Genomic DNA, 20,071 nt, shown 5'->3' with positions numbered 1-20,071 from the left:
GACACAGCACCTTAAACGAGTGCACCGAGGAGTCAGAAGAAAATAAAGCTTTCTGTGGACACAGCACCTTAAACGAGTGCACCGAGGAGAGAAGAAAATAAAGCTTTCTGTGGACACAGCACCTTAAACGAGTGCACCGAGGAGTCAGAAGAAAATCAAGCTTTCTGTGGACACAGCATCTTAAACGAGTGCACCGAGGAGTGAGGAGAAAATAAAGCTTTCTGTGGACACAGCACCTTAAACGAGTGCACCGAGAGTGAGAAGAAAATAAAGCTTTCTGTGGACACAGCACCTTAAACGAGTGCACCGAGGAGAGAGAAGAAAATAAAGCTTTCTGTGGACACAGCACCTTAAACGAGTGCACCGAGGAGTCAGAAGAAAATAAAGCTTTCTGTGGACACAGCACCTTAAACGAGTGCACCGAGGAGTGAGAAGAAAATAAAGCTTTCTGTGGACACAGCACCTTAAACGAGTGCACCGAGGAGTCAGAAGAAAATCAAGCTTTCTGTGGACACAGCACCTTAAACGAGTGCACCGAGGAGTCAGAAGAAAATAAAGCTTTCTGTGGACACAGCACCTTAAACGAGTGCACCGAGGAGAGAGAAGAAAATAAAGCTTTCTGTGGACACAGCACCTTAAACGAGTGCACCGAGGAGAGAGAAGAAAATAAAGCTTTCTGTGGACACAGCACCTTAAACGAGTGCACTGAGGAGAGAGAAGAAAATAAAGCTTTCTGTGGACACAGCACCTTAAACGAGTGCACCGAGGAGTGAGAAGAAAATAAAGCTTTCTGTGGACACAGCACCTTAAACGAGTGCACCGAGGAGTCAGAAGAAAATAAAGCTTTATGTGGACACAGCACCTTAAACGAGTGCACCGAGGAGAGAGAAGAAAATAAAGCTTTCTGTGGACACAGCACCTTAAACGAGTGCACCGAGGAGAGAGAAGAAAATAAAGCTTTCTGTGGACACAGCACCTTAAACGAGTGCACCGAGAGAGAGAAGAAAATAAAGCTTTCTGTGGACACAGCACCTTAAACGAGTGCACCGAGGAGTCAGAAGAAAATCAAGCTTTCTGTGGACACAGCACCTTAAACGAGTGCACCGAGGAGAGAGAAGAAAATCAAGCTTTCTGTGGACACAGCACCTTAAACGAGTGCACCGAGGAGTCAGAAGAAAATCAAGCTTTCTGTGGACACAGCACCTTAAACGAGTGCACCGAGGAGTCAGAAGAAAATCAAGCTTTCTGTGGACACAGCACCTTAAACGAGTGCACCGAGGAGAGAGAAGAAAATAAAGCTTTCTGTGGACACATCACCTTAAACGAGTGCACCGAGGAGAGAGAAGAAAATAAAGCTTTCTGTGGACACAGCACCTTAAACGAGTGCACCGAGGAGTCAGAAGTAAATAAAGCTTTCTGTGGACACAGCACCTTAAACGAGTGCACCGAGGAGTCAGAAGAAAATAAAGCTTTCTGTGGACACAGCACCTTAAACGAGTGCACCGAGGAGTGAGAAGGAAATAAAGCTTTCTGTGGACACAGCACCTTAAACGAGTGCACCGAGGAGTGAGAAGGAAATAAAGCTTTCTGTGGACACAGCACCTTAAACGAGTGCACCGAGGAGAGAGAAGAAAATAAAGCTTTCTGTGGACACAGCACCTTAAACGAGTGCACCGAGGAGAGAGAAGAAAATAAAGCTTTCTGTGGACACAGCACCTTAAACGAGTGCACCGAGGAGTCAGAAGAAAATAAAGCTTTCTGTGGACACAGCACCTTAAACGAGTGCACCGAGGAGTCAGAAGAAAATAAAGCTTTCTGTGGACACAGCACCTTAAACGAGTGCACCGAGGAGTCAGAAGAAAATAGGAGCTTTCTGTGGACACAGCACCTTAAACGAGTGCACCGAGGAGAGAGAAGAAAATAAAGCTTTCTGTGGACACAGCACCTTAAACGAGTGCACCGAGGAGAGAGAAGAAAATAAAGCTTTCTGTGGACACAGCACCTTAAACGAGTGCACCGAGAGAGAGAAGAAAATAAAGCTTTCTGTGGACACAGCACCTTAAACGAGTGCACCGAGGAGTCAGAAGAAAATAAAGCTTTCTGTGGACACAGCACCTTAAAGAGTGCACCGAGAGAGAGAAGAAAATAAAGCTTTCTGTGGACACAGCACCTTAAACGAGTGCACCGAGGAGTCAGAAGAAAATAGGAGCTTTCTGTGGACACAGCACCTTAAACGAGTGCACCGAGGAGAGAGAAGAAAATAAAGCTTTCTGTGGACACAGCACCTTAAACGAGTGCACCGAGGAGAGAGAAGAAAATAAAGCTTTCTGTGGACACAGCACCTTAAACGAGTGCACCGAGGAGTGAGAAGGAAATAAAGCTTTCTGTGGACACAGCACCTTAAACGAGTGCACCGAGGAGAGAGAAGAAAATAAAGCTTTCTGTGGACACAGCACCTTAAACGAGTGCACCGAGGAGTCAGAAGAAAATAAAGCTTTCTGTGGACACAGCACCTTAAACGAGTGCACCGAGGAGTGAGAAGAAAATAAAGCTTTCTGTGGACACAGCACCTTAAACGAGTGCACCGAGGAGAGAGAAGAAAATAAAGCTTTCTGTGGACACAGCACCTTAAACGAGTGCACCGAGGAGTCAGAAGAAAATAAAGCTTTCTGTGGACACAGCACCTTAAACGAGTGCACCGAGGAGTCAGAAGAAAATAGGAGCAAGGTCAAAGAGCCACATTCAAACTCACAACATCTCTGCTACATCGTATGTAAGGGATAATGTATTGTGAGCCGGTGATTACTGGCGAAATAATGACCGACAGGTGAATGATTGAGCCCGACGTGCAGCGGAGGGCTTAATCATTCACCTGAAGGTCATTATTTCCAGTAATCACCGGCTCACTATACATTATCCCGCTTAGAACATGGCCTACAACTAAATTATTTCAGTAATCTGACAAAAATAATTATTCAAATAGATTTTTTAATAGCGTTTTCAACGACAAAGCGGTTTCATTCGTAATTGGCACACAAGACACCACAGCTGCAACTGGTTGGCCTAATTAGTAGTGTCTTATCAACTGATTAATCCAGGTGGGGCAGAGCAGCGGTCGGTTGTCGAGAAATAATGACGGGTGAATCTTGTTGATTGACCAATCAGAATCGAGTATTCAAGAGAGCCGTGTTCTAAGTCCCCGTAACCCACCGCAATCATGCCCCTCACTCGCTCCCCATTATGTCCAACACAGTTTCCAGGTCATGCTATAACCAATGAAGTGGGAGATAGATTTGTCTGTGAGCAGCGGCTCTGGAAAACTAATCATTTTTCTGCTTTTTCAAGCCCTCGAGTACTTTACTCCCTCACCTTCAGGCAGACTTTCCATCTTACCGCAAAGTCAGCCCGTCTCTGCATTCTCCACATTCAAACAGCTGTTTTCCTGTTTTTGCTTCTCTTCGTCCCAACAGGACGCCAAGTCTCATTTTTTTTAAATACTCTGCTGCTCATTCTGTTGTGGTGATATGATTGACAGACTGTAGCTGTCAGTGTGGAAGGAGGAGCTTCCATTTGGCAGAACAACAGATGGGATATTACAACTGTCTGTTGTCTTCAAAGGATAAGATAGAATATTGTGTTCATGTTCTGCACTCTGGTGAGGCCCGTCTCAATAATCAATGAATCCACTTATCATGATATATGCACATGACCTCAATCATTTTCTCACCTCAATAATTGCCCATTTTGCTTGCTCGTTTGTTAACATAAGAAAAATACCATCCTGAGATGCGTTTGGCTGACATTTCTGGTCGCGCTGCGTCTGTCTGCTTACACACACACACACACACACGCGCGCACACACACACACACACAGTGAACCAGGTGAAGATAACGCGTCACTCGAGAAGATATACAGATATACAGTCAGATCCAGACATATTTATATATACAGTCAGGTCCAGACATATTTAGATATACAGTCGGGTCCAGACATATTTGGACATTGGCACAATCTTCATCATTTCATTTTTGGCTCTGTGCACCACCACATACAGATCCTTTCCAAAAAATTAGAATATCATGGAAAGTTAGTTTTTTTCCATAATTCCTTTCGAAGATTATAGATTCATTACACACAAAGTGAAATATTTCTAGCCTTTTATTTGTTTCATTTTTCATAATTTTGGCCTACAGCTCCAGAAAACCCCCAATACAGTATTTCAAGAAATACTATTTCAAGAAAAACTCCAGCCTCAGTCCACTCCCTCTGAATCTCTGCCAAATTTTTGAATGGTCTTTGCTTGACACTCCGCTGAAGTCCACGGTCATCCATGGTATTTACATGATATTCACATTTTTTGGAAAGGATCTTATAACATTGTTTCACAATGATTTCTGGGACAAGATATCATAAACAGTAGTTATGACGTCTGTCAGCTCAAGCTGTACACTTTATGACGTCTGTCACTACAAGATTCAAGATTCAAGATTTTTATTGTCACTCCATGGTACAAGTATCATGTGTGAAATTCTTGTGCTGTGGACTCCGTTTACAACATAGTACAAATGTAACAGGGCATATGAGTGCAAAAACAACAAGAGACACAACAAGCAATAAGGCAGTATAGTGATAAGACAAGTCAGAGACAGTGGCATATTCACTGCACATAGGTGCACATGTCCTGTGCATACTTTAGACGTGCTTAAACATTTTAAATTTGGCGTATTTGACATACAGGTGCAAATAGCATATTCCTTATTAAACATACAATTAAACTCTGCGTTTTAAATTCGGCGTATTTGACATACAGGTGCAAATAGCATATTCCTTATTAAACATACAATTAAACATTAGACATACGTAATGGTAGCAGCTACAGTACGGTACAGTACGGCTACTTCACTATTTGTGTATGTTAAGGAGTCTCGTGGCCTGCGGGAAGAAACTGTTCCTCAAGCGATTTGTGCGTGCTTTTGGGACCCTGTATCTCCTCCCAGAGGGTAACAGGGAGAACAGGCTGTTGTGGGGATGGTTTGTGTCTTTGATGATCTTCAGGGACCTCCTGAGGCACCGCTGTAGATGTTTGTGGCCCTCCAGGTCATGTTTGACCTGGAGTAGATGTTTGAAGTAGCAACAGGTCAGGCTTATTAGCAGCATTGTCAGACTAGGAGATGTGGATGAAGCATGGCCTGCTCCCCAGGCCTGGCCAGGGGGACTCACTGCCTCCCCCTGCAGGCCGCTGCCTGCATGTCACCCTGGCACAGCTGCTTCCACTATATATATATATATATATTAGGGGTGCACCGATCGATCGACACGCAATCTGTATCGGCCGATTTGGACCTCAAATATGTGATCTGCTGTTTCCGATATTCCTTTAATGTTGCCGATCGCATAGCCGATCATGCTGCACGTGAGAAACATGAGGCAGCCCATTTTCATGTCTTCAATGTCAATCGTTTAACTTTCATATTTGTGCTCTAACGTTTATATCATTGTGTTGCAAAGCACACGCTTTGCTTTCATCAGTGTACTCACCTCCATGCACACACCGCACCAGACTGTCAACACACCCCTTGCGTCTTTGAATCACACAAATCAGCTGGTGATTAGAGCAGCCTCAGCAGAGAGAAGTTACCTCCAGTCCTCCCGCCTACCGAGGCATTTGCATGCTGTTAAGTCCGTGTGTATTAAAGTCCCAGATTGACACGGTGGTACTGTGGTAGTCGGGGTAGTGCACGCGCACACACAGACAATTTCCACGCAAGCATTGATGTTCCCGCGGGCACTTTGAAGGAAGCGAAAGTGTGCTGCTGAGTATGTGGATGTGCGCTCCGTTCAGACGGACTTTCTTCCTTTCTTTGGACATCAGTTGAACATTTTCTAATCCCCTTCTTCCATGTGTGCGTATATGACCAACCAGTAAGTCATTATTATGTTAACATTCCTGTATTGCATTCCCTTTTGGTTTTAGATCGATCTACCTGCAATCATTGCAATAACGTTTGTTTAGGCGTGCACTTGCGGTTTGATTGTCTGTTGCGCTAATTAATGCCACTACTCAGATGGAGTTTAGCTCGTGTGTAGCTTGTGATTCTGTTGTTTCTCCCGTCATGTAACCCTGTCACCATTATGTAGATCGCACTCATAGTGCTGCTAATTATAACACTGTAACTCGGCCTCGATGGGCGGGTCGTTTTGATGTTCGTTCGATGCGGATCCCAATGTATGACGGTTATTGTGCATAACCCCGGTTCTATGAGTGGGAGCTCTTTGGCTTTAGTCATGGTTCAAGACTGGTGTTTAAGAGTAACTGACTTACAGTTTACCTAATTATCATTTATATATTATTAGTTGTTAATTATCACTATAATTGGCCTATATAACAGCAAGCTTGGTTACTGACCTGTTTGTATATTTTATTGCCTCCTTTTTCCAGACCACACACAATCCTACTATTCCTGTCATAATGCTGTAAAGAGCCTATACTGCTGTACTGTACTGAAGAGAACTGACAACTAAACGGTTGAACTCCCATCTGTCTCCTGCCTCGTGTTTTTACGGACACCCCAGGGCGTATATATATATATATCGGTGATCGGTAATCGGTAATCGGTGATCGGTCGATGATCGGTTGGGCAGATATTTCTCATAGGTGATCGGCAATCGGTGATCGGTGGCAAAAAACGTGATCGGTGCACCCCTAATATATATATATATATATATATATATATATATATATATATATATATATATATATATATATTTAGTGTGCCAGCAGCTCCTCTCCACAAGATTAATGGCACTGGGGGAAGATGAATGGAGGAGCGCTGGGTTCAAACTCACGGGCTGTCTCTTGTGCTGACGCTGGAGAAATCACCTCGCAAATCCCCCCTCTCTACTGTGTGTGTGTGTGTGTGTTTGTGTGTGTGTGTTCGTGTGTGTGTGTTTGTGTGTAACCTGTCTGTGCTCAGATTTTTGTCAGATAAGACTTTGCAGCAGGGCTGTACGGTGCTACATACACTATATATGTAGCACGGGTCTGTGCTATGAATGAATTGAGCGCAGTAGCACACGTGCTAGACTGTTTTGAAACACATTTCTTGTTAAAGTCGAGGTGAAATGAAAAATGACTTTTCTTCTATTTTAGATCACATCCCCAGGTTATTCAGTCCATCTATTTAACAATGTATGCAAAAAACAACAACACAAAAATCCAATTTTGTTTACGGTAGTTTGTTTTTGTTTTTTCACATCAAAAATTTATTTTTCAAGAGTTCATTCATAACTTTCATCTACAGTTTGCTGATGTAATTTAGTACTATCAAATTTCTACCCTATTTCAACCAATCGTATCACGACATGACAGCTGTTAATCAATCTTCATTGCAAGGAGAAAAATCAGAGCCGGCAAGATGGCTGCCTACTACCTACAGGGGCAGACTTTTTTTCTAGCCCATAAATGTTGATATATTTTTAAGTATGTAACATACAAATTAAAACTAACTGTAATGTCTTCATTTAATGTAGAATGCAAAGGATATGTAACTGGCTCGTTAACTAGCATTTTATCGTATTCACCGCGGCTAGTCAATGCTCCAAGCCGGCAGGCAGCGCTCTTGCCTGGGCTTGGCCTTACTTCTCGTGCGTGCTGTGCATGTGTGTCTGTGTTGCTGATCACCTTTGTGTCTCTTCCTTGTAGGGACGACACCTCTGGAGAGGACGGGGAGGACAAAGAGCCCACGGTGGCTTTTAAGGGTCGGCGCACGGCCAACAGCCAGGGGCGCCGCAAGGGACGCATCACCCGCTCCATGACCAGCGAGGTGGAGGAGACCACCACGCCTCCCCTGAGCAGTGAGCTGGGTCAGTCCTCCCCAAATACACTGCACCATGCCCTGTCTGTCTCTCCTCCCAAATACACTGCACCATGCCCTGTCTCTCACCTCCCAAATACACTGCACCATGCACTGTCTGTCTCACCTCCCAAATACACTGCACCATGCCCTGTCTGTCTCACCTCCCAAATACACTGCACCATGCCCTGTCTGTCTCACCTCCCAAATACACTGCACCATGCACTGTCTGTCTCACCTCCCAAATACACTGCACCATGCCCTGTCTGTCTCACCTCCCAAATACACTGCACCATGCCCTGTCTGTCTCACCTCCCAAATACACTGCACCATGCCCTGTCTGTCTCACCTCGCAAATACACTGCACCATGCACTGTCTGTCTCACCTCCCAAATACACTGCACCATGCAATGTCTGTCTCACCTCCCAAATACACTGCACCATGCCCTGTCTGTCTCACCTCCCAAATACACTGCACCATGCACTGTCTGTCTCACCTCCCAAATACACTGCACCATGCACTGTCTGTCTCACCTCCCAAATACACTGCACCATGCACTGTCTGTCTCACCTCCCAAATACACTGCACCATGCACTGTCTGTCTCACCTCCCAAATACACTGCACCATGCACTGTCTGTCTCACCTCCCAAATACACTGCACCATGCACTGTCTGTCTCACCTCCCAAATACACTGCACCATGCACTGTCTGTCTCACCTCCCAAATACACTGCACCATGCCCTGTCTGTCTCACCTCCCAAATACCCTGCACCATGCACTGTCTGTCTCACCTCCCAAATACACTGCACCATGCCCGGCTATGCTGCACGATACACTCGTCTGTCTCACATTGTTTTAACCTGAGGGCAGCTGACATGTAGCGTAGCCTGGTGAAAACCATCCAGATCCGTGAACGTACATTCTGTTTGGTTCTGTGAATCCGTTTGGACTCGGTGCTGTGCACGGTCATTTCAGTTGGTGGAAGTAGCCAGTCTTTCAGCCAATCAGCATTGGATCCAGTCAAATCCAAATCCTCACGGTGTACTGCGCAATGCAGACATAAATAAAACCACTGGTTCTGAGTTCTCGGGTAAGCACATGGAGACAAAAGTAACAGATTACTTATTTGAAAAAGTAACTAATAACAGATTACTTGAATTGCAAAACTAACACTTTGCGTTGCTCGTTACCTTAAAAAAGTAATCTGAGTGCTCTAACGCATTACATTGTGGTGCGTTACTGGTTACTGTTTATAGTTGGGACACTTTAATTCTTTGCTCAGTAAGGCAATGCTTCTTGTTTTGTTTAAATCATTTCACTACAGTAAAATCATTTAGAATTTGTGGTACCTTGTGGTCTCGCTGGCCAGCCTCCCCTCCCTTCCGTGAGAGGAGTCTGGCTGCATGGAAACAGGCTGCTGGCATAAGCCCCTCCCCTGCTCTACAGCTGCTCTCCCATTGGAGGCGACCATTTCAGTCGCCGCCGGATTTCTGCTCCCCGCTTACAAGCTCTGTCATTGGCTCCAACCATGTCAATCAGAGCGGCTTCCGCTCCCGCCTCCCTGTGTGTCGCTGTAAATGTTCCCGGCCGCCGAAGTGAAATCAACAACGCTAACTAGCTAGCAAGCTAACGGCAGAAACCTACACGCTAGCTCGTTGCTACACGCTGAAAGTGGCAAGTTGGATTGTTGGAAACTATTTTCCAAGGACACTGCCGCTAAGCACCGCCCATTGCAATTCCAGAATGATGACCAGCGCTGCCAGACTCCTCTCACGGAAGGGAGGGGAGGCTGGCCAGCGAGACTAGTGGTACCTTGACAACTCTGTACTCACTCTGGCCGAGCTGTCGCGTCTCCTGTCCCACACCACAAGAGGGCGCTGTTGTTCCTTCACTCTTCATCCAGCTCAATTATTCACATTCCACTCTGAGCACTGACAGCATTTGACACTCAGGAATGTCATCATGTCTACCAATGTCAAACAAAATTGGATAGTTCGACGTCGGCGCCATTTTTTATCCAATCAGAGAAAAGTTGACATTTTCTGAGAAACAAAAAGTTAGATCACGATGCATATAAAGGCCTGTGTCATGTGTGTATTGTCTCACCCCGAATCCAATGCCGCCATCCGTGGGTTACGGTACGATACGAGTTACGGTTGCAGAGATAGGTCTTCCCTGCCTGCAGGACTACAGGAGAGAGATAGAGGACAGGAGATACGTCCGCCCTGCCTGCAGGACTACAGGAGAGAGATAGAGGACAGCGGGGGGTTCCAAGTCAATGACCAAACACTCTATTTCAATGATTGCTGTCAGAATATAGAGCCATTTAAGACATATTTGAACACAAAAACATGGCTGAATGTACCTTTAATCTTCCATCTGTTGAGGATATTGAAGAGCTGCGTCGTGACTCTATGAGATATGTAGTGTACTGTCATTGTAGACAGTATCATTTAAGGACGAATACTCGCTGTGTCAGCAATAGCCGTCCCCCCTCTGTCCTCTTTGTTGTCTTGCAGATGGCCAGTCAGCCATGCACTCAGTAACTCAGTCAGCCATGCACACAGTAACTCTCTGCTGCAGGCGAGCAGGGCTTTGTGATGCTGTGTGTGTTCAGTGCACGGTGCTCAGCTTTAGTCACAGGGATTCCCCAGGTGGCTCAGGGAGGATTCCCCAGGTGGCTCAGGGATTCCCCAGGTGGCTCAGGGATTCCCCAGGTGGCTCAGGGATTCCCCAGGTGGCTCAGGGATTCCCCCGGTGGCTCGAGCCATAGGGGCTCTCATCACCAGGGTCAGCCTGCCCCCCGTGCCCTCCATAGCCCCGTATAGGGCCAGGGTCAGCCTGCCTGAGGTCTGCAGGTCCAGGGTCAGCCTGTCTGAGGTCTGCAGGTCCAGGGTCAGCCTGTCTGCAGGTCCAGGGTCAGCCTGTCTGAGGTCTGCAGGTCCAGGGTCAGCCTGTCTGCAGGTCCAGGGTCAGCCTGCCTGAGGTCTGCAGGACCAGGGTCAGCCTGTCTGAGGTCTGCAGGTCCAGGGTCAGCCTGTCTGAGGTCTGCAGGTCCAGGGTCAGCCTGTCTGAGGTCTGCAGGTCCAGGGTCAGCCTGTCTGAGGTCTGCAGGTCCAGGGTCAGCCTGTCTGAGGTCTGCAGGTCCAGGGTCAGCCTGTCTGCAGGTCTGCAGGTCCAGGGTCAGCCTGCCTGAGGTCTGCAGGACCAGGGTCAGCCTGTCTGCAGGTCCAGGGTCAGCCTGTCTGCAGGTCTGCAGGACCAGGGTCAGCCTGTCTGCAGGTCCAGGGTCAGCCTGTCTGCAGGTCTGCAGGACCAGGGTCAGCCTGCCTGAGGTCTGCAGGTCCAGAGGTCTGCAGGTCCAGGGTCAGCCTGCCTGAGGTCTGCAGGACCAGGGTCAGCCTGTCTGCAGGTCTGCAGGACCAGGGTCAGCCTGTCTGCAGGTCTGCAGGACCAGGGTCAGCCTGTCTGCAGGTCTGCAGGACCAGGGTCAGCCTCCCTGAGGTCTGCACAGGGAGAGAGAAGCCAGTTGTTTTGTCTATAATCATTAACTGACTTCTCTCCTTGGAGTTCCTGCTTCCTCCATGTAAAACAAACAGTCCCTAATGAGCCACACTGCAGAGCCTCACTAGCTCAGCAGCACGCTGCCCTGCCCCCCACCCACGTTCTCTGCTTTTTTTCTGCTTTCCTTCCTTTCCTCTTGTCAGTCACTCCCTAACTGACTCTGTGACAACCTCCCCCCTCCTCCCCCCCGCCTCCTCTCACTCGCTTCTGTCTCTCTTTTTTCCACTTTCAGCTAATCTGGAGATGAACGAGAGCTCTCGCTGGACTGAAGAAGAGATGGAAACTGCCAAAAAAGGTAATGAAAAGTGCACCTTTGTGCTGCGTGTGAAGTGTGAGCGTCCGAGCTGTCTCTGTTCAACACTACAGCCAGACGTGTCAGAGGACAGAGACGTGTCAGAGGACAGAGCAGCAGTAGAGACTCGGCGGTATTTGTTCGAAAGCAGCGACAAGTGATGTGGCTGTGGCTTCCTGTTAGCAAGGCAGCAGCCGCCACGTGCTGCATGCTCCCATCTGTCTGTGCCTCTGTCTGTGTCTCTATCTTTGTCTCTGTCTGTGTCTCTGTCTGTGTGTCTGTGTCTCTGTCTGTGTGTCTGTCTGTGTGTCTGTCTGTGTCTCTGTCTGTGTGTCTCTGTCTGTGTCTCTGTCTGTGTGTCTGTGTGTCTCTGTCTGTGTGTCTGTCTGTGCCTCTGTCTGTGTGTCTGTGTCTCTGTCTGTGTGTCTGTCTGTGCCTCTGTCTGTGTGCGTCTGTCTGTGTCTGTGTGTGTGCGTGTGTCTGTGTGTGTCTGTGTGTGTCTTTGTGTGTGTGTGTGTGTCTGTGTCTCTGTCTGTGTGTGTGCGTCTGTCTGTGTCTCTGTCTGTGTCTCTGTCTGTGTGTGTGTCTGTGTGTGTGTGTGTGTGTGTGTGTCAGTCTGTGTGCATCTGTCTGTGTCTCCATCTGTGTGCATCTGTCTGTGTGTGTCTGTCTTTGTGCGTCTGTGTGTGTGTCAGTCTGTGCATCTGTCTGTGTCTCTGTCTGTCTGTGTCTGTGTGTGTCTGTCTTTGTGCGTGTGTGTGTGCGTCTGTCTGTGTGTGTGTGTGTGTGTGTCAGTCTGTGTGCGTCTGTCTGTGTCTCTGTCTGTATGCGTCTGTGTGTGCCTGTCTTTGTGCGTCTGTGTGCATCTGTCTGTGTGTCTGTATGCATGTGTGTGTGTCAGTCTGTATCTCTGTCTGTGTGGTTCTGCTGGATGTGCTCTGCTGCTCTCTGGAGCTGTGTCTGGTCTCTGGGTCAAGTCAACCTACAGACTCTGTAGCTCTGCAGCCCTGCAGCTCTGCAGCCCTGCAGCTCTGTAGCCCTGCAGCTCTGCAGCTCTGCAGCCCTGCAGCCCTGCAGCCCTGCAGCCCTGTAGCCCTGCAGCTCTGCAGCCCTGCAGCCCAGCAGCTCTGCAGCTCTGCAGCTCTGCACCACCTGCAGCATCTTATCAAGAAGGCTGTGAAGTGTGCGTCTTATCAGCTGCAGCACTCATTCACTTTGACTCTAGCTGCTTTATTGTCTCTGACTGAAGATGACCCAGCAGAGGCTCACATGCTGCCTGAGTGTGTGTGATGTGTGTGCTGCGTGCAGCGCACACGTCTCTAATAATAATAATAATAATAATAATAATAATTGATTGGATTTATATAGCGCCTTTCAAAACACTCAAAGCACTGCACAGATCAGGGGAGGGAGGGGGAGGGAACAACACCTGGGTGATGTGTAGCACCCACCTGGGTGATGCATGGCAGCCAGTTTGCGCCAGAACGCTCACCACACATCAGCTCACCACACATCAGCTCACCACACATCAGCTCACCACACATCAGCTCACCACACATCAGCTCACCACACATCAGCATCACGCTGGAGAGTTGAGGACTGAATGTGCCAATTAAGTAACGAGGGATGTTTAGGTGGCCATGATTGAAGAAAGGCCTGGTGTGGCTCACAGCCCCTCACAGTGATCTGATGCACTGGACTGGTGGTCAAATCTGTTTGCTTATTTAGACATGACAGATTGAGATGGACCAAGAAGGAGCAGTGTTAATATTTGTAAATATCATCAAGTAAGGCCTTTGCCTTTGACCGCCAAGATTAGCAAAAGCCAGCCTGAGCAGTGTATTCCTTTTTTTAAATTGCAGCTATGAAAATGCATCTTTTGAAGCACTTTGGTATCTGGTTAAATACTAACACTGTAACCTCGAGTCTTCCTTAGTATCTGACTCAACGCTATTTCATTGAAAAACATCTGCTTTGTGACCATTTCTAGTCCATGTGTGTCATCATACTCAGTGTGACTCTCAGTTCTGCTTCTGTTCTGACGACTCTAACCTGCCTCTTACAAATGCCTCTCAGCAATGTGAATGTGATATTGAAAGCAGAGGTGGTCTGCAGCAGTTATCACATCCATCGTGTGCGTGTGTGTATTTTCTGTTGCTTTTGGGGGGCAGGGCTGATGAGTGGTGCTGCCCTGCTGGCCCTGCTTGAACACGGGCCCTGCTGGCCCTGCTTGAACACAGGCCTGCTGGCCCTGCTTGAACACAGGCCTGCTGGCCCTGCTTGAACACAGGCCTGCTGGCCCTGCTTGAACACGGGCGAGCTGGCCCCGCTTGAACACGGGCCTGCTGGCCCTGCTTGAACACAGGCCTGCTGGCCCTGCTTGAACACAGGCCTGCTGGCCCTGCTTGAACACAGGCCTGCTGGCCCTGCTTGAACACGGGCCTGCTGGCCCTGCTTGAACACAGGCCTGCTGGCCCTGCTTGAACACAGGCCTGCTGGCCCTGCTTGAACATGGACCTGCTGGCCCTGCTTGAACATGGGCCTGCTGGCCCTGCTTGAACATGGACCTGCTGGCCCTGCTTGAACACAGGCCTGCTGGCCCTGCTTGAACATGGACCTGCTGGCCCTGCTTGAACACGGGCCTGCTGTCCCTGCTTGAACACGGGCCTGCTGGCCCTGCTTGAACACGGGCCTGTGTCGTAATCCCGCTTAATGTCTTCTATTCCATTCTCCTACAGTGGGATTAGTGGGGCGCTCCATCCTAGCCGGGGATTAGCCGGGCAGCTGGGTGGGAGCGGGGCGTCTATGAGGGCTTATGTAACCACAACTGCAGACAGGGACAGGGCTCTGAGGCTCAGCAGAGGAAGAGGGACTGATCAGGGCTCTGAGGTTCAGCAGAGGAAGAGAGGCTGATCAGGGTTCTGAGGTTCAGTAGAGGAAGAGAGGCTGATCAGGGCTCTGAGGTTCAGTAGAGGAAGAGAGGCTGATCAGGGCTCTGAGGTTCAGTAGAGGAAGAGAGGCTGATCAGGGCTCTGAGGTTCAGTAGAGGAAGAAGAGGGGCTGATCAGGGCTCTGAGGTTCAGTAGAGGAAGAGGGGCTGATCAGGGCTCTGAGGTTCAGTAGAGGAAGAGAGGCTGATCAGGGCTCTGAGGTTCAGTAGAGGAAGAGAGGCTGATCAGGGCTCTGAGGCTCAGCAGAGGAAGAGGGGCTGATCAGGGCTCTGAGGTTCAGTAGAGGAAGAGAGGCTGATCAGAGCTCTGAGGTTCAGTAGAGGAAGAGAGGCTGATCAGGGCTCTGAGGTTCAGTAGAGGAAGAGAGGCTGATCAGGGCTCTGAGGTTCAGCAGAGGAAGAGGGGCTGATCAGGGCTCTGAGGTTCAGCAGAGGAAGAGAGGCTGATCAGGGCTCTGAGGTTCAGTAGAGGAAGAGAGGCTGATCAGGGCTCTGAGGTTCAGTAGAGGAAGAGGGGCTGATCAGGGCTCTGAGGTTCAGCAGAGGAAGAGAGGCTGATCAGGGCTCTGAGGTTCAGCAGAGGAAGAGAGGCTGATCAGGGCTCTGAGGTTCAGTAGAGGAAGAAGAGGGGCTGATCAGGGCTCTGAGGTTCAGCAGAGGAAGAGAGGCTGATCAGGGCTCTGAGGTTCAGCAGAGGAAGAGAGGCTGATCAGGGCTCTGAGGTTCAGTAGAGGAAGAGGGGCTGATCAGGGCTCTGAGGTTCAGTAGAGGAAGAGGGGCTGATCAGGGCTCTGAGGTTCAGCAGACGAAGAAGAGGGGCTGATCAGGGCTCTGAGGTTCAGCAGAGGAAGAGGGGCTGATCAGGGCTCTGAGGTTCAGCAGAGGAAGAGGAGGAAGGAGAGAGGCTGATCAGGGCTCTGAGGCTCAGCAGAGGAGGAAGAGGGGCTGATCAGGGCTCTGAGGTTCAGTAGAGGAAGAAGAGGGGCTCATCAGGGCTCTGAGGTTCAGCAGAGGAAGAGAGGCTGATCAGGGCTCTGAGGCTCAGCAGAGGAGGAAGAGGGGCTGATCTCGCCATTTTTCATGAGTCTGTAACCACCATGACACCCCCACTTGCCAAAAAGGATTCCCCTTCCAAGAGCTTTGCCACAGACATGAGGAGACCATCCTGCCCCACATCACCTTCATCTCTATGCTAGTCAAGGTGCACTCCCGTCTCCCGTCAGGAGCGTGGGTAAGGCCTGTAAGGGTTTGCTAATGTGTTTATCCCTGTGTGCTAAACACATCTCAATAATGGCTTTTATAGCACCTGGCAGGACATCAGCATTCTGCCATGGTAGCACCAGCCAGTGAGGCTGGCATGGCCACACCCCCTCATCTTCACCACAGCCAGTGATGCCTTCAAGGCTGGCATGGCCACACCCCCTCGTCTTCCCCACAGCCAGTGATGCCTTCAAGGCTGGCATGGCCACGCCCCCTCATCTTGCCCACAGCCAGTGATGCCTTCAAGGCTGGCATGGCCACATGGCCATCCAGAGCTCCGCTTTGTCCGAGTTGACGTCATAGCCACATCAAAATGGCAACTTGTATTGTTAATGGTAATCACAGAATTATTATGAAGACGTTTTAACACAAAGTCTGATGTCTTAATTATGTAATGTTAATGTTAATATGTATTTGTGTCATCTATGTTTCGCTCTGATTAGAGCAATATGTGAAATTCAGCATGTTCGGTTAGCATTGTTAGCTAGTAGGCAGCTACAATGCTAACTGAACAGGGGTTGCTATAGCAACCTATAGCCTGTGTTTGGTTTTCCGCCTCGAGCGGGAAGTGCAGCGTCAACACAAATATGTCCGGGCGGAGGTTCCGTGTTGAAACATGCCGGGTTAGCTTAATAACGTTAGCGGGACTTAAAGACACAATGCCTGGACGTTTCCTTTCGGGTAAACGGGTTTCTGTTAGTTTCTATATGGTTTACGCCAGCTCTGTGAGTATGAAGTGCTTTGAATGCGGGGCTGTTTGATCACAACAAGCAGTTTGTCTGAGTGAGTCTGAGTGTAGGCCGCGCTAGCTGAGCTAACACTCGCTAGCTAGTAGCCACAGCAGCCAATGGAAACACTAAACAAATCGGCTGCATCCTCGCCAGGTTTGGTTTAAGGTAATGCCAGCTCAGACGTAAACTGCAATAGCGTTGTGATCATCTGAAACTACGAAAAACAGCCACTGGTGGCAGCCATGTTGTGTAATAACGCAAAATGGCCATATCGGCTGATCATTTATCGGTCTGAAAATTATCGTGCATCCCTATCAAAAAGGAAGAGAAAAATGTAAATGGAATGTGAGAATCTCTCTCTCTCTCTCTCTCCTCTCTCTCTCTCTCTCTCTCTCTCTCTCTCCTCTCTCTCTCTCTCTCTCTCTCCTCTCTCTCTTTCTCTCTCTCTCTCTCTCTCTCTCTCTCCTCTCTCTCTCTCTCTCTCGGATGGGAGATGGCTTTGGCCCAGATTGGCAGGACCTGTGGAAGACTTGGCAAGCAACTCTCTTTCCCCTGCTCGCTCGCTCGCTCACTTGCCTTCTCTCTCCCTAACTCTGAACTGTGTTGTTATAGACTAGAGAGAGGTGTCTCTCCCTCACTCTGTGTTGTTATAGACTAGAGAGAGGTGTCTCTCCCTCACGCTGTGTTGTTATAGACTAGAGAGAGGTGTCTCTCCCTCACTCTGTGTTGTTATAGACTAGAGAGAGGTGTCTCTCCCTCACTCTGTGTTGTTATAGACTAGAGAGAGGTGTCTCTCCCTCACTCTGTGTTGTTATAGACTAGAGAGAGGTGTCTCTCCCTCACTCTGTGTTGTTATAGACTAGAGAGAGGTCTCTCTCCCTCACTCTGTGTTGTTATAGACTAGAGAGAGGTGTCTCTCCCTCACTCTGTGTTGTTATAGACTAGAGAGAGGTCTCTCTCCCTCACTCTGTGTTGTTATAGACTAGAGAGAGGTGTCTCTCCCTCACTCTGTGTTGTTATAGACTAGAGAGAGGTGTCTCTCCCTCACTCTGTGTTGTTATAGACTAGAGAGAGGTGTCTCTCCCTCACTCTGTGTTGTTATAGACTAGAGAGAGGTGTCTCTCCCTCACTCTGTGTTGTTATAGACTAGAGAGAGGTGTCTCTCCCTCACTCTGTGTTGTTATAGACTAGAGAGAGGTGTCTCTCCCTCACTCTGTGTTGTTATAGACTAGAGAGAGGTCTCTCTCCCTCACTCTGTGTTGTTATAGACTAGGGAGAGGTGTCTCTCCCTCACTCTGTGTTGTTATAGACTAGAGAGAGGTGTCTCTCCCTCACTCTGTGTTGTTATAGACTAGAGAGAGGTGTCTCTCCCTCACTCTGTGTTGTTATAGACTAGAGAGAGGTCTCTCTCCCTCACTCTGTGTTGTTATAGACTAGAGAGAGGTGTCTCTCCCTCACTCTGTGTTGTTATAGACTAGAGAGAGGTGTCTCTCCCTCACTCTGTGTTGTTATAGACTAGAGAGAGGTCTCTCTCCCTCACTCTGTGTTGTTATAGACTAGAGAGAGGTGTCTCTCCCTCACTCTGTGTTGTTATAGACTAGAGAGAGGTGTCTCTCCCTCACTCTGTGTTGTTATAGACTAGAGAGAAGTGTCTCTCCCTCACTCTGTGTTGTTATAGACTAGAGAGAGGTGTCTCTCCCTCACTCTGTGTTGTTATAGACTAGAGAGAGGTGTCTCTCCCTCACTCTGTGTTGTTAGAGACTAGAGAGAGGTGTCTCTCCCTCACTCTGTGTTGTTATAGACTAGAGAGAGGTGTCTCTCCCTCACTCTGTGTTGTTATAGACTAGAGAGAGGTGTCTCTCCCTCACTCTGTGTTGTTATAGACTAGAGAGAGGTGTCTCTCCCTCACTCTGTGTTGTTATAGACTAGAGAGAGGTCTCTCTCCCTCACTCTGTGTTGTTATAGACTAGGGAGAGGTGTCTCTCCCTCACTCTGTGTTGTTATAGACTAGAGAGAGGTGTCTCTCCCTCACTCTGTGTTGTTATAGACTAGAGAGAGGTGTCTCTCCCTCACTCTGTGTTGTTATAGACTAGAGAGAGGTCTCTCTCCCTCACTCTGTGTTGTTATAGACTAGAGAGAGGTGTCTCTCCCTCACTCTGTGTTGTTATAGACTAGAGAGAGGTCTCTCTCCCTCACTCTGTGTTGTTATAGACTAGAGAGAGGTGTCTCTCCCTCACTCTGTGTTGTTATAGACTAGAGAGAGGTGTCTCTCCCTCACTCTGTGTTGTTATAGACTAGAGAGAGGTGTCTCTCCCTCACTCTGTGTTGTTATAGACTAGAGAGAGGTCTCTCTCCCTCACTCTGTGTTGTTATAGACTAGAGAGAGGTCTCTCTCCCTCACTCTGTGTTGTTATAGACTAGAGAGAGGTGTCTCTCCCTCACTCTGTGTTGTTATAGACTAGAGAGAGGTGTCTCTCCCTCACTCTGTGTTGTTATAGACTAGAGAGAGGTGTCTCTCCCTCACTCTGTGTTGTTAGAGACTAGAGAGAAGTGTCTCTCCCTCACTCTGTGTTGTTATAGACTAGAGAGAGGTGTCTCTCCCTCACTCTGTGTTGTTATAGACTAGAGAGAGGTGTCTCTCCCTCACTCTGTGTTGTTATAGACTAGAGAGAGGTGTCTCTCCCTCACTCTGTGTTGTTATAGACTAGAGAGAGGTGTCTCTCCCTCACTCTGTGTTGTTATAGACTAGAGAGAGGTCTCTCTCCCTCACTCTGTGTTGTTATAGACTAGAGAGAGGTCTCTCTCCCTCACTCTGTGTTGTTATAGACTAGAGAGAGGTGTCTCTCCCTCACTCTGTGTTGTTATAGACTAGAGAGAGGTGTCTCTCCCTCACTCTGTGTTGTTATAGACTAGAGAGAGGTGTCTCTCCCTCACTCTGTGTTGTTATAGACTAGAGAGAGGTGTCTCTCCCTCACTCTGTGTTGTTAGAGACTAGAGAGAAGTGTCTCTCCCTCACTCTGTGTTGTTATAGACTAGAGAGAGGTCTCTCTCCCTCACTCTGTGTTGTTATAGACTAGAGAGAGGTGTCTCTCCCTCACTCTGTGTTGTTATAGACTAGAGAGAGGTGTCTCTCCCTCACTCTGTGTTGTTAGAGACTAGAGAGAGGTGTCTCTCCCTCACTCTGTGTTGTTATAGACTAGAGAGAGGTCTCTCTCCCTCACTCTGTGTTGTTATAGACTAGAGAGAGAGGTCTCTCTCCCTCACTCTGTGTTGTTATAGACTAGAGAGAGGTGTCTCTCCCTCACTCTGTGTTGTTAGAGACTAGAGAGAGGTGTCTCTCCCTCACTCTGTGTTGTTAGAGACTAGAGAGAGGTGTCTCTCCCTCACTCTGTGTTGTTATAGACTAGAGAGAGGTGTC

General features: G+C 48.4%; 1 protein-coding gene across 6 annotated transcripts in view; it reads left to right on the top strand.

Annotated features, from left to right (window-relative positions):
- Positions 1-20,071, top strand: part of ncor2 (nuclear receptor corepressor 2) — a gene marked incomplete at its 3' end in the record, with an annotated part of 154,468 nt that overhangs the window by 69,243 nt on the left and 65,154 nt on the right. For all 6 annotated transcript variants that reach the window (XM_083644613.1, XM_083644614.1, XM_083644615.1 and 3 more), the window contains exons 14-15: positions 7,704-7,864; positions 11,653-11,715. In XM_083644613.1, the coding sequence (XP_083500739.1) occupies positions 7,704-7,864; positions 11,653-11,715 (224 nt within the window). The remainder of the gene's footprint in view (positions 1-7,703; positions 7,865-11,652; positions 11,716-20,071) is intronic.

This window comes from Poromitra crassiceps (genome assembly GCF_964638095.1).
Source record: "Poromitra crassiceps genome assembly, chromosome: 10".
Taxonomy (NCBI): Eukaryota; Metazoa; Chordata; class Actinopteri; order Beryciformes; family Melamphaidae; genus Poromitra; species Poromitra crassiceps.
The sequence above is the reverse complement of the archived record's forward strand: the minus strand, read 5'-3'. Positions and strand labels throughout refer to the sequence as shown.